Source organism: Pochonia chlamydosporia, chromosome 3 (genome assembly GCF_001653235.2).
Source record: "Pochonia chlamydosporia 170 chromosome 3, whole genome shotgun sequence".
Taxonomy (NCBI): domain Eukaryota; kingdom Fungi; phylum Ascomycota; class Sordariomycetes; order Hypocreales; family Clavicipitaceae; genus Pochonia; species Pochonia chlamydosporia.
Window position 1 is genome coordinate 3,137,067 of NC_035792.1, and position 13,486 is coordinate 3,150,552.

At 51.7% G+C, this 13,486-nt stretch overlaps 6 protein-coding genes across 6 annotated transcripts; 5 read left to right on the top strand and 1 right to left on the bottom strand.

The window, feature by feature from the left end:
- Nucleotides 1–89: 89 nt before the first annotated feature.
- On the top strand, nt 90–459 carry VFPPC_17693 (DASH complex subunit hsk3 like domain-containing protein; the record flags this gene model as incomplete). The annotated part of the gene is made up of 3 exons (XM_022429382.1): nt 90–179; nt 232–353; nt 405–459. 3 exons carry the CDS (start codon nt 90–92, stop codon nt 457–459), a joined length of 267 nt encoding a protein of 88 aa, XP_022285580.1.
- Nucleotides 460–1,985: 1,526 nt separating this feature from the next.
- Nucleotides 1,986–4,079, top strand: VFPPC_04789 (ATP-dependent RNA helicase SUB2; the record flags this gene model as incomplete). Its single annotated transcript, XM_018284075.1, has 5 exons — nt 1,986–2,211; nt 2,818–3,228; nt 3,292–3,652; nt 3,720–3,977; nt 4,031–4,079. The coding sequence occupies 5 exons, from the start codon at nt 1,986–1,988 to the stop codon at nt 4,077–4,079; spliced, it is 1,305 nt and encodes a 434-aa protein (XP_018145413.1).
- Nucleotides 4,080–4,889: 810 nt separating this feature from the next.
- Nucleotides 4,890–5,269, top strand: VFPPC_17692 (hypothetical protein; the record flags this gene model as incomplete). The annotated part of the gene is made up of 2 exons (XM_022429381.1): nt 4,890–4,920; nt 4,965–5,269. The coding sequence occupies 2 exons, from the start codon at nt 4,890–4,892 to the stop codon at nt 5,267–5,269; spliced, it is 336 nt and encodes a 111-aa protein (XP_022285581.1).
- A 282-nt stretch (nt 5,270–5,551) lies between these two features.
- VFPPC_17691 (hypothetical protein) lies at nt 5,552–6,563 on the top strand (the record flags this gene model as incomplete). Its single annotated transcript, XM_022429380.1, has 3 exons — nt 5,552–5,874; nt 5,923–6,263; nt 6,316–6,563. 3 exons carry the CDS (start codon nt 5,552–5,554, stop codon nt 6,561–6,563), a joined length of 912 nt encoding a protein of 303 aa, XP_022285582.1.
- A 493-nt stretch (nt 6,564–7,056) lies between these two features.
- VFPPC_17690 (hypothetical protein) lies at nt 7,057–7,395 on the bottom strand (the record flags this gene model as incomplete). Its single annotated transcript, XM_022429379.1, has 1 exon — nt 7,057–7,395. One exon carries the CDS (start codon nt 7,393–7,395, stop codon nt 7,057–7,059), a length of 339 nt encoding a protein of 112 aa, XP_022285583.1.
- Nucleotides 7,396–10,785: 3,390 nt separating this feature from the next.
- VFPPC_04791 (G1/S-specific cyclin Pcl5) lies at nt 10,786–12,960 on the top strand (the record flags this gene model as incomplete). Its single annotated transcript, XM_018284076.1, has 1 exon — nt 10,786–12,960. The coding sequence occupies one exon, from the start codon at nt 10,786–10,788 to the stop codon at nt 12,958–12,960; it is 2,175 nt and encodes a 724-aa protein (XP_018145416.1).
- Nucleotides 12,961–13,486: the final 526 nt, after the last annotated feature.

A 13,486-nucleotide genomic window follows, 5' to 3' on the forward strand; every position in this document is an offset into this window, starting at 1 on the left:
AAGAACCCGTGGATGGTGTGGTCTCACCGTGTCTCCAATCTTCACAACAACTCAGCAGACACCAACCTTAACCACCAGGATCAAACAAAATGGCGACCAGAAACTTTGGCACCACGCAAAACTTGAACCGGCAGAGCATGGCACCGGGTGCGGGCGTTGCCGCTAAAAACAGACAACTGGTAAGTATCACTTGCTGAAGCTGCGGAGTTAAGCTGAGCTGACTGTGAGTAGGCTCATCTCCAGTCACAGCTTGCTCAGTTATCGACTAATTTATCCGATACGGAGAATTTACTGCGCATGACGAGTGTGCAGGCTGAGGCGATGAGGGGCCTGGGGAGTTGGCATGGTGGGTTGTGAGTATTTCGCTGGTGTGGGCTGTGAATCTCGTTGCTGATATTATGTAGGTTTATGGCTGCGAGCAAGGTTTTGGGGGAGGAGAGTGTCAAGGAGGGTAGGTGATGCGTGGTACGAGATTATGAGCGTTATGAGTTATGGTTTGTTAATTGCGAAATTGTGCTTTCATTCGGGCTTTATATAGATGGGAGCATATAGAATGAGTCAACTGAGATCTAACATTCATTCGGGTACAAATATTGTGGTACTTAAGAACATTTCATTCTTCTACCTAGCCAGATTCAGTGGCATCTACCTACTAGGTAGCTACGCGAATGTACACACACATACCAGGACGTTCGAATGCCCTCTGACCCGTCATTTCTCGTCAAAATGATCAGGCCCGCTTGCTCTGTGAGCTATCGTTCTTCTAGGCGTATCCCTTTGTAGTTGGGAGACTCGAAGAATTCGTGACGCAATCTCACTTGCAGTCGTTTGGCCTTGGGATGTCGATGCCGAACGCATCTGAGCGAAGAACATGTATGTTCTTTCCAGGGAATTAGATGGCTGGCTTTCAGGGAAAGGTCGGCAAGCTGTTCCCAATTTCCCTTGCAGATGTATCTTGCTGATGTATAAATCTTCAAGGGCTGTTTACCTTGCCCAGAAACCTCAAGTTACTGCGTCCTTGGCCACTTCTTGTCCACACTCAGGTTCCTCCTTCTGGCAACGAAGAGTCTTCCGCTTCTGCCGCGGTGAGTCGATGGGATACCTCTTCGAGTTTCCACATGTTTTGCACTCAATAACGAGAACATCTGCCCAGGGTTTGTGGCCACCCTTGCTGAGATTCTCGATGAATGAACGGCACGTCTTTCCTTCTACAAGCATCGAGTCGCAAAACTTGCAGATTGTCCTTTTCAACGCCGGGCTTTGTCGGATTTGTGCTTTCAAAGACACTGCTCTCATGTCGGTAATTGCTTGACGAGACATGTTTGTTATTGCTTTGCATTGTCTGTCCGTCTTTGCAGAAGCACTGTGCTCGGTGCTGGAGGTGGGTGACGCATCTTGAATGGCGTTTGCACGAGCTGTCAGGTAGCTTGCCGCTTGGTAGAGATAGGATGCTCGGGAATAGATGATTCTATTTTGGACCCCTGCGTTCCCTTTTGCCTTTGGCATTTTTCTGTGGCAAGGCGGTTTCCGTCGTACCGAATCAGCGCCGTATAAGTTTTTTGCAAGACCACGGACTCGAGACCTTTTGAGATTGGTGTTGCTTTTTTCATGTGCGCAGTGTGTTGCTCGCACGGTACGAAGTGAATCCACTCACGTGATGAGTCTCGTGCACGGACCAGTTGGCCTGGAACGCGGCTCAGCGACCACCCGCCTCTCCCTCGTCAGCAGAGCTGGGGCAGCCTTTTCGCAACGTCTCTTTGTCAACATCGTTTGGACATTGCGGTCGTCAGTCTCAATTATCTGCGTCGTCTTTGTGACAGATATCTCTTTCTTCTTTCCGTCTTGTCTTTTTATCGACAGTTCGGAAGCCTTTCTTAGAATCTCGACTTGCGCAACGACAGACTCGTTTGCGCATTCGCCTGACCTCACAGCTACAGCTTCCGAAAGTTTCTACCGACTCTTTACTCACAACAAAACCCATCATCATGTCGCACGAGGAGGATCTCATCGACTACTCTGATGAGGAGATCGGAGCCAACGAGACCGCGGCCGCGGGCTCTAACGGCAAGAAAGGCGAACTCGCTGCCTCTACCGATGTCGACAAGAAGGGTAGTTATGTTGGTATTCACTCGACCGGCTTCCGCGACTTCCTGTTGAAGCCTGAGCTTCTCCGTGCTATTGGCGACTGTGGTTTCGAGCATCCATCGGAGGGTTAGTCCTGAAATCCTAAATACCCTAAGTCATCAAATCCCCTCCCTCCAAAAGTACCAAGCGTCCGTCCATCTTCGCAACGAGAAAGAAAGAAAATGCGCGCGTGGGGAACCATTTCCAAAGACGGGAGCCAAGAGCCCTTGCCAGGGACCGCCCTACCGTGGAATTGCAACCGGTCAAGTCAGCCGTCATCATGCACGGTCATCGATGAACTTGTGGCAGAAGCCAGCGCAAAATGCAGACATCTTGTCCTCGGAGTCAAGGACCAATGAAGTTGGTTCCTCGTCGACAGCATATTGAACTGTGTGGAAAATTTTGGCATGAAGAGATCAAGGCTGAAAAGCACTTGCATCCGACTAAATGGTATCATGTCCATGGCTTTCGGCCAGTGGGTAATGGCCTTGTTGTTCCTGCTCTGCGAACGCAAGCCATGACGTGAATGTTTATTGACGACATCAACCCGTTGCGCTCGATTTCTCCGAGCTTTTTCGCGCCGCCTCTCATCGCTGCGACGATGGATGGACGGACACTTCTTTGACGCATTTGCATCTGTCGTTCGTTTCTACTTGAAGAAAACCAATGATCTAACATCCGCTCGATCGACAGTCCAACAAACCTGTATTCCTCAAGCCCTTCTCGGAGGTGACATTATTTGCCAGGCCAAGTCTGGTCTTGGTAAGACGGCTGTCTTCGTCCTTGCCACCTTGCAGCAGGTCGAACCCGTCAACGGAGAGGTCTCGGTGGTCGTCATGTGTCACACACGTGAACTTGCCTACCAGATCCGTGATGAGTACAATCGATTCAGCAAATACATGCCCGACATCAAGACTGGTGTGTTCTATGGTGGTACTCCCATCAAGACCGATATGGAAACCTTGAAGAACAAGGACACCTGCCCCCACATTATTGTTGGTACTCCAGGTCGTCTCAAGGCTCTTGTCCGCGACAAGGCTCTCCGCCTTGGCAGCGTTCGCATCTTCGTTCTTGATGAGTGTGACAAGATGCTCGACCAGCCCGGTAAGTGCGGCCTAGCCATGCCTCGAGAGAAATAGATCGACATATACTGATTTGCCCTGCTAGACATGCGCACTGACGTGCAGGATGTTTTCCGCGCCACCCCTACCCAGAAGCAGGTCATGATGTTCTCAGCTACCCTGTCTGATGCCATCAAGCCCATTTGCAGGAAGTTTATGCAGAACCCCACCGAGCACTATGTCGATGAGGACACCAAGCTCACCCTGCACGGTCTCCAGCAGTACTACATCAAGCTCGAGGAGAAGGAGAAGAACAGGAAGCTCAATGAGCTTCTTGATGACCTCCAGTTCAACCAGGTCATCATTTTCGTCAAGAGCACCATTCGCGCTACCGAGCTGGACAAACTGTTGCGCGAGTGTAACTTCCCTTCGATCGCTGTGCACTCTGGCGTGAGCCAGGAAGAACGGTAAGCACATGTCACAGTTTTTACATCGAGCATGATGTAGGACATGGATGAATCTAACATTTTGCAGTATTAAACGTTACAAGGAGTTCAAGGAGTTCAAGAAGAGAATCTGCGTCGCCACCGATGTTTTTGGCCGTGGTATTGATATTGAACGTATCAACCTGGCTATCAACTACGATCTGTCTGCCGATGCTAGCTCGTACCTCCACCGTGTCGGTCGTGCTGGCCGTTTCGGTACCAAGGGTCTTGCCATCTCCTTTGTCAGCTCTGACCAGGATCAAGAGGTTCTCAAGGAGATTGAGAAGCGATTCGAGGTTGCCCTGCCGTAGGTCTTTTGATACAACTGAAAATGATTTGCGATATACTGATCGTTTATAGTGAATTCCCCAAGGAGGGCGTCGATGCCAGCACTTACATGGCTTCGTAAGGTGATTCAGTCTACGGAAGGCGTACTACAGGATGATATGGAATGGTTAGCTAGGGCTGGAGGGGATTGGGGATCATCAATGAAAATTGGAAGTGAAATGTGTGGTTTCAAGTTTGCTTGTATTCAGTATGGTTGATAGTAACACGGTCTGGGTTCGATACATTTGAACGATGTGTGTGTGCATGTGTGTGTTTGATTAGTCGTAAATTGGTCTTGTGCCTTGATATGCTGAAGCCTTGCATGACGTTTCAATATATCCGGGATGCTGTATTTCCAAAATGCGCCTACCCTATAGGCGTCAAATATTCAGTAATATTTGTGACGTTGGAATAGAGTAGCACGGCATAGTAGCAGCAGTATTGGCGGTTACTACCTAGTGTTCGATGAGATTAATGAGAATAGATAGTCACTTCTGACAAAGATTGTGTCATCGTGTTCAAAGGCTGGTTATCGTCTACGTGGTTCCTGTCCATGACTCTTCGCATAAACACAGACCAGGCCACATGGCTGTAGTTGACTGTGCACCTGACAAGCGAGGCCGGAGCTGATTACACTCGTCTAGCCCAATAATGCCCGATTAGAGGCAATTTTTATTCCCAAACGCCTTTCAAGGATGTAATCACGACAGCTAAGCTTGTGAGGTATCTGGATAGCAACCCGACGTTTTGGGCATGATAAGATGAGTCAGCGATATCGGCGGGTGGACCAACTAACTCCATATTCATTTGGGAATCATTGAACACAATGACGGAATAGGATGGAGATTTACGAATTGTTCAGGCTGCCGAATGCGGCGCCATCAAATTCAAAATGGAGATGGTTTGTCGCCCGCGTGATTCCAGCAACTTGACTGTATCTGACAACAGCACTACAGTATATAGTAAGCTACAGCTACAGCTACAGCTACAGCCCCGTCCTGGGCTTACCAGCATTGGGCACAAGAACAGGCACCTGACCTCACGATGCCCGCCTTGACAAAGGACAGCTTTCAAGTGGGCAAGGCTAGAAGGCGGGCTTTGGCCTTGGCCAGCGTGTTACTGTGCCATCACTGTTACCTGGTTGACTCATGCTGTGCCGAAAGACCTGACGGCATGATCATTATGCTATCTTGTGTGGGATGGAGAGGGCTCGAACGAGGCTGCAAGTGCACCGTGGGTTGGCCCCGATGTGTGGTAATACAAGCTGAATAGATGGCTTCCTTCCTTTAGGCAGCTGCCTTGTCGTTGTGTGAACGAAGAGCCTTGTTGCCCACGATCAAAGCTGAAGCACTGTTCAGCGAATGCTAGGCTGCAACAAGGCTGCCCCTTTGCTCGTGCGTGATAATGAATGGCGCAGTAACGCAGGATGGAGTGGTGTTCTCCTGACTCCTGGGTATCCGTGCAATACTTGCTGCAGATGGGCGATGAAAAGCTGATGTGAACATTGGAAGGGAATCAAGATTAGCACACCACCCTCCAATCAGCAGTGCCTCGATGCAGTGGAGATGGCTGCCTCTCGGTCCAATGACGCTCAACGATGGACATGTAGCAGAATCATTAAAGGAGACTCGGGACGTGTCTGGTGTGAGTGATAATGTAACAGATTGTGTGCAGTACGGAGTGCGGACGGTAGGTTTTCGGCAATCAAGGTTTTTCCTGAGACTGAACTGCCACATTTCCCATGCAAGAGAGGCAATGACCGCAATGGTTCATGGCACTGCCATTTTATTTTTATCAATACCTTCTGGCTGTACTGCAAGACTTCGCCTCCGTCTGTTACTGCGTTCCCCTGCTGGCAGTGGGCGTACCTTGCCTCCGCCTCTCCTGGATGACATGATTCCACTTTCTCCATGAACTGGTGAAAGTGGACAAGGTAAGACAGATGATGAGATTCGTGGTACTAAAGTTGGACGTGATACAGCCGCAACCATTTGTACTTTGTGGGGTAGACTGGAGCCGTGGACTCTGGAGAGTTTCCACCAGGTTCTGAATGACGATACATCACTTGAAACTCCAGTAGTGCTCTTCCTTGGTCTTTACTCTGTACACCATATCTTGCGTGCGTCGCTTGGAGCCTGGCAATTTGTTCGTGAAGATAAAACCAAAGTCATGCACCGAAAAAGTTGCTGTGGATATCAAAGGTGGCGGGGAAAATACAAGAGTCCGGCGGAGCATAGAGGCCAGAACACGCAGTTTTGTGAGAAGCGCTGAGGGGGAAGATTCATGCACTCATCTGGTTTGGGCCATTGCAGCCTGAGGCACCAACGTTTTGTCCACTTGGGACGGTTCCACAATGTCTCCAAGTCTTTATCAATTTCTTGTCGGGCCTGGTACAATATTGTGCACTCAAATGCCAGAGTGGATCGCTCCGTCTTGTGTGGCGCCAACTGGGCGACTGCGCAATTTCCAGGAGACTGTAGGGTACAATGAGCTGTTTCCAACAGACGCCGTGGACTTCATTCCCCTGAGTTTGCACTCACAGACATTTACGCTCGTTATGAGTTGAGGTCAAATGTTGATATGAAGTGTCTTTGCACCCACCATGGTAGGTGAGCAACAAAATTACCCACCACCTTACGGTTGTGATGTCTGGTGCCTGTTCCCTCCCATGCATGTTGGGTACGACTGTTCCTTTCAGACGCACTGGCAGGGCTCTCTGCCCAGATTGACCGTACGATTGTCGATACAGCATAGTAATAACGTATGCAGAATTTACACATTCCCTGCAGCCCTCAGTGAGGTCGGAGCCGAAAAGGCAGATCTGGACGTCGGGTTTGGTTGGCCAACACGGCACATCCCCTGGAAGAAACAGGCAGTAGGGTTCTTTTTTTCAGGGAGGATCGGGCCAAGCCAGCACTGACTAAAGACGGAATGATGGCTTACTGAAGCTTTCAGGGTCTCGGAGGAGGCGCTGAATGCCACCACCCAACTGTTCTGACACTACTAGTCGACCGGCGTATCCGGCTGGACCACGGAAACTTCTCCTGGCGGATGCGTAACTAATACGAGGAAGATTTTTCCCTCTCATGGCAGTGACTGGTTCGAGCTTCCTTGGTCATGTTGGTTGAAGCTGGGTGAGACAGAAAGCTTGACTGAAGGAGTCGTCCTCCATTTCGTCGACTAGCTTTAAGAATAGAACCCGGTCTGGTGCTTGCGCTGTCTGGGACGTTGTGAACCACAACAACAGGCCACAATTGTCTCTCTCTGGTGGCCTGCGTGTCTGGGCAGTGGCATGTTGAGGGGAATGCATGCTTCTGTGCGCCTGTTCCGGTTTGCCCCTCATTATTAACCTTGGCTTCCAGACCTTGTCTGTCTGCAGTGGAGCGTTGTGAGGTCATTGTACTGTACCATCAGGATGCTCTGCAAAAGAGCTAGTTTGCCTTCATGTTCTCTTGGAACGAACACTGGGTCCCATAGCCAGTCCTTCAATGGCAATAACCAATGCGGGCAAATCTGAGGCATCAAGACTGGTCGCAGTCGATCAGTATAGCATCACCAGGCTCTCGAAGGTGCGAAGGCAGCTGGAGTGGCAAATTCAGAATTGCACTTCGACTTGGTCTTGCCACATTCCCAATTTCCAGGACTGTACTTTACACCACTGCACAACAGTACCAAGAGTTTGTCATTGTGGACCACACGCGCCTTGTCCTCGGGTCAAGTCGGTCGGTGCTGGTCGAGGCGGTCTCGACACATTGACCAGTGAGTCGTCTGTACAATGCCGTATGACCAACCATATTTGTGCTCATGACGGATTACTCCGTCCAAGTGAGGTATTGAGCCTTGAAGCATTCATCGGCGCTTGTTGCTCTCCGTTATCCTCTCTGAACCTCCATGTTCTGCTTGAAACAGTGCCTGTATGATGACCAACATTAAAAATATGAACCAAGCATGACACCGTCTGACTCTAGCTTGCTTGAACAGTCCAGCCATATGATTTGAAGACGTGGCCGGCCACTGGACTGACATGACAAAAAACCTCCAGGGTGAAGAAGCTCCCTTTGACAAGGGTCGGTTTTGCACTCACCTCTGCCTGTTGGCCCTTTTGCTGCACGGAAGCCCAAAGAACAACAGCGGGGGGGAAGTGAATTGGACAAATGGTCGATTCTGGTCGCAACAAGTGGGAGCAGCCACGGCAGCGAAGAGTCATAGCCATGGCCTCAGGAACGCCTCGTTGGAGCCACATTTGCCCTCCATCACGGCTTTCGCAGCCTTGGCTGGGCATAAAATTGGTGAAGCAAAAGGGAGCCAGTTCCACAGCCTGCGGTTTTAGGAGGGCCAAGTGCTTCGACGCTAATCTGGAAAGAGTATCGGGAAAGACAGGGGGTCGAAATACGGCGGCCGAACTGCACGACCTGGGCGATGTGCTGGCTGGGCGCCCGCTGGACCAGTGAGAGCAGCTGGTGAAGCTGAGTCCCGAGAGCTCCTGCCCAAGGAAACTTCGGAGGACAAGCAACACAGAAGCGCCAGAGCCAACCAGCGATTGCCAAAATGCAGATTGGTTGGCTGTGGCCAGTGATGACGAGGCTGGTGGAGAAAAAGGGGGTCTCACCTGGCTGTACTCCGTCATAGTTCACGCGCGCACAAGATACATGCAAGTTCTGTCAGCCATGGCCAGCCATATGGCAGGTGGTGGTGTACCTTGGCCACGACAGCAAGTTGGTATCGGGGTACGCGCAATGAGTGGCCAGGCAGCGGCACTCTGGGCGGCACCGGCCTCATTGACGCGGTACTGGATACCGACATACCCGGTACCTGCCACCTGTTTTCGCTGCGGTGCCTCTCTCTCTGCCTGCGCCAATGCCTCCCTGCCCCTTCCTCTCTGCCTGCCACCCTCCAACTGGACAGCGACGCAGCAACCCCCGTCCGTCGCCTCCGCCGCCCCTCCCCTCGTCCTTGTCAGACCAGTCAAATACGTTGCTCAATCTGATGCTGCATTCTGGCTCGCGCCCGTGCCAGTCGGTTGTGGCATTCGAGTCTGGTCGTTCTTTCCTAGTCTCCTGGTGTCCCAGTCCAGTCCAAAGTCGCAGTCCCAGTTCTCAGGCCAGCCAGCCAGCCAGCCAGCCAGACAGTCTGCAGACTGGACACACAGAGACAGCCAGACCAGCCAGACTCGCATCACCGTCCATTCAAAACCACAGACCCTCGCAACGGCTCTCTGTTTTCTCTCCCCCATCGAACTCCAACGTCAAGATGAAGTTCGGATACGCCCTGTAAACGTTGCCAGCGACTCTTGCAGTCTGCTCTGGTATCTCTCCACTCCACGGCGCACTCTAATCTGATTTCTGGGTTTTACGTCCATTTATTTTCATTCTTGTACTATTGTCATTCACCGTCAACCGTCCCGTCTCTTCTCGCTCGCAGCGGCATTCACTTGTACCTTGCGGCAATACTTGGGAGAACGAACAATCCACGAACCACGAACCACGAACTACAAACTACAAACCACGACCAACTCTAGCAACACGCATCACACTGGCGCAGTGATCCTGTCGAGTCTAAAACAAACCAAACCTAGACGACCCAAGAATCCATCTCGCCCGCGTTTCGTGCTCCTCGACTTGAACGCACTCACTTAGCCTTTTTAATCGCAATTTTGTCATTCGACCCTTTCACACGCACACACGCACTCGCAAACCGCAAACACAACACTCGGGTTGCTTAGCACAAACCAAAGCAAGCCAGATTACCACCACGACTACCAGCACCACCACAAGCAAATACCCTGCCCGTTTGGTTGTCTTCGCCACATCTTGGCTGAGGCGCTGCTGTCAGTCATTTGCTTAGGCACAGTCCCCCCCCAAACACCCCCCCCAGTCTCAGGCTCTAGTTCCAGGCTCTTGGGGCCACTTCCACTCAGTCACTGCCTTCGCCGCTCCGAAATCGCCAGCTGTCGTTGGCTGTTCCTTGGTCCGCGCGGCAAGACTCGGTCGCCACCGCACGCAGACTCGTACTCACTCCAGATCGAGTCACACAACCACTCGAGCATCCTCACCCCATCCATTCTGTACCTGCTCCACCGTTGCCTCAAGGCTGTCACTGCTTGCTCCGGTGCCTCGCCTCCCAGGCTACCTGTGAAAGAGTCACATCACCGGCACACACCTTTGATAAATACGCTATTCCAGGCACACTCTCATACACCTTGAGCCGCATTACTTGCATCACTCCCCGTTCCTGCATTTCGTCCAACCTCACACCACCCAAAACACCCGCGACGAACCCTGCACGACTTCATCGTCACCGGACACGGTCGAGTGCATCATCTCGCAAGTCCTCGTTTGTCGCCACTCTGATTCATAGTTCTCGACAACACTTCTGAGTCCTCTCTCTCTCCGCCGATGGTAGTCATTGCTTAAAGACTTCCATCACCTCCACAACCAACTTGTCTGTAGAAGCATTTGTCGCAATGCCTCTTGCAAGTTATATTCTTACCACTCCAGTCGCCGTCTCTGCTTCGTCTACCGGTCTGATCCTTGTTGTAAAGTTGGCTGTTGCCACTCTTGTGTGAACCGCTTTCCTTTACACTCCGGATTTCAGCTCCCACTAACAGTTAGTTGACACTGTTTGCTTGGAGCTAGCTTTACTCGACACGGTATCTCTCGAATTGCATTACGGTAACCCACGATCTTATTGGTTAACTTAGCCCTGACGGCGACTGGAACCTCAAACAGATACTGGCTTGATACAACACACAAGCCAGTATTTCACTTCTATAACTTCCCTCTTTCAAGATGAAGTACGACGCGGATGATTCACCCGCCTTTGTCGCCTCCTCCTCTCGATATGCTCCTTATAGCTCTGCTATAAGTTCCGCGGCATCTACCTCTACAGCATCTGTTTGGTCTGACACCGCTTCTCAATCATCCGACGACACCTCCATTTCAGCAAACACCTCCGACTCTGATTCGTGCGACGCTTACTGTCTCTCAAAGCGCGCTACCACCACTGCTCAAAATGTTGTCAACTATCGCCGGTCGCTCCATCAGCGCGATGTCGAGGCAGCCGTCCCGGCCGAGTTGCGACAGAACCCTAGACGCAGCGCCCCCGGTTCCCACGCCGGTCGAGGAGGCTGCCCCCCTACTCTTGTGCGACAGTCGGATCGCAAAGTCAACTTTGTCGACAGCCTTGTTGGTAGGTTGCAGCAATCGCTTCTTGATTCATTAACCCAATGCTTAGCCTTTTATTTTGCAGATTCTTCCACCCAGATCGTAGAAGCCATCTGGCCCCTCTCCTCGGTTGTGTGCCGCAGTGAGCTTGGCAGCAAAGCCGTATTGCCCCTGCGAACCTTTATTCAGGAGACTCTCCGGCGTTCACGCACCAGTTACTCTACGCTTCAGGTGGCTTTGTATTACTTGGTTCTCATCAAGCCTCACGTTCCCAAGCACAACTTCACTACCGAGCAACCGGATGACAGACATGCAGACCGTGCCCTCCAGTGCGGCCGTCGCATGTTTCTCGCAGCTCTTATTCTCGCCTCAAAATACCTCCAAGACCGCAACTACTCGGCTCGCGCTTGGAGCAAGATTTCTGGGCTTAACACGCAGGAAATTAACCAGAATGAGATTGCTTTCCTCCTGGCAGTCAACTGGAAGCTGCATATCACGGACGAGGTTTTCCAGCGTTGGACCGAGATTGTTCTCAAGTACACCCCGCCTCCTTCGCCCCCTTCACCCGGTGCTGCCTCTCAGGCCTATGCTCAACAGTCTGCCGACTGGAAACAGCTGATTCTGAAACTTGAGCCTGAGCTCGCCAATATTGATGGACTCATTCCTGGAACAACGCTCGCCAGCGCCACTGCTAGTGACCTTTGCGCGCTCTCCCCTCGAAGCATCCTCAACCTGCCTCAGGAGTCTCGCAACCCAGCTGCGTTCGAGAGTCTTGGTACTACTCCCACTCCAAAGATGTATGCTGCACCCTCAGTCATGGAGCCTGCACCCAGCAGCGTGTATACGCCCGGCCGCTTGGCTCCTGCCATGACCCTTTTGCCGACTCCACGCCTTACTCCGCAGACCAGTGGATTCTGCACTCCTGCCGTGAGTGCCGCGTCCCAGGTTCTCGGAAAGAGCAATGCTATGGGTCTCGCAATGGCTCAGGCTAGCAGCATCAGTGCTGTACAAACCACTCTGGATCGCTTCCCTTGCTCTGTAACTTCGTCGCCTCAGGGGTACTGCCCAGTCCGTCGATCCTCTCTGGCCAACTCGGTGTCGACTGCATCGTCACCTGAATCCATGGTTTCGGATTCCTCGCGCTCCTCGCGCTCATCATCCATTTCTTCTGCTTCTAGCCTCGCTAGCGCGACCCTCTACAACAGCACCAGCCGTTGCAGTGTGCCGTCGCGATTTCGAGTTGCAAAGCTCTGGAATGACCGGGTGAGCCTGAAGCCTTCCGTTCCCTCGGTTCCAGAGGACTATGACGAGCACTGCCTTTCCTCCTCGCCGGAGTCGTACACTGGTGAAGCTGCCAAGCTTGGCGATCTTTGTCTGGACACTCCCTTGGCGAGACGTGAGCGAGAACTCGACGAGATGACTCGTGATCCTGCATCTGATGCCGCCAGGGCTTTGCAAGACCTCCATAACCACGATGTATCTGCTGATGCCACGCCCACAGCCAAGACTGGCTCGAAGCGAAGCCGTGCATCTTCCATCGACAACTCTCTACACGAGAACGTCCGGGATATCCTGTCCCGCCGATACAAGTCCCCTGAATCCTCATGGGCAAACAACGTTGTGCGATCCCAGGGCTTGGCTTCGGAATCGTATCTGCAGGTTCCCGTCCACCCCACCTTTGGACGCAACGCAAAGCGAGTATGTTGCTCTGCAGAGGCCGCGACTGGCTACCAGACTGCTGGTGTTCACCCCGCCATTAGTCTGCGAGGACCTGGAATGTGGGATGGCATTCTTAACTGAAGTCTCATCTCGCATTCACAATTTATTTCATTATTGAAGATGATCTTAACCGACTGGACACCAACACCAGAATGCATGACCATAACTCATGCAAGACTCAACAGGGCCTGGACAGCAACATCCAGGTACTTCACTCGAATTTCCCCATGCTGAGTACTTTATATTATCGGCTTCCTTTTGTTATATATTTGGGATTGGGAGGGAGGAAGAAAGGAGTCATTTGCCAATTGGGGCCTTTTGATACCACCACCCTTGGACGGGTTCGTTCCATCTCTTGGTTCTATAGAACATGTAGATGGCGTCCAAGGACCTTGGCTGAAAAGCGCATTAATATAGCATGCATCATCCTAGGGACGGCGTACTGATGCGGAAAGCGGAAGTGGGGATTTACTGGCTATTTTTGATTTTTTTTTGGCTTTTGATTTACGAGGCGATGGAAACAGAAAGAAGAGGAAGAGGAGACGCATGTTGACAGGCGGACGTGGCTTTGTACGACTAGAAGACTCATGCATCTTGGTTTGTTTGC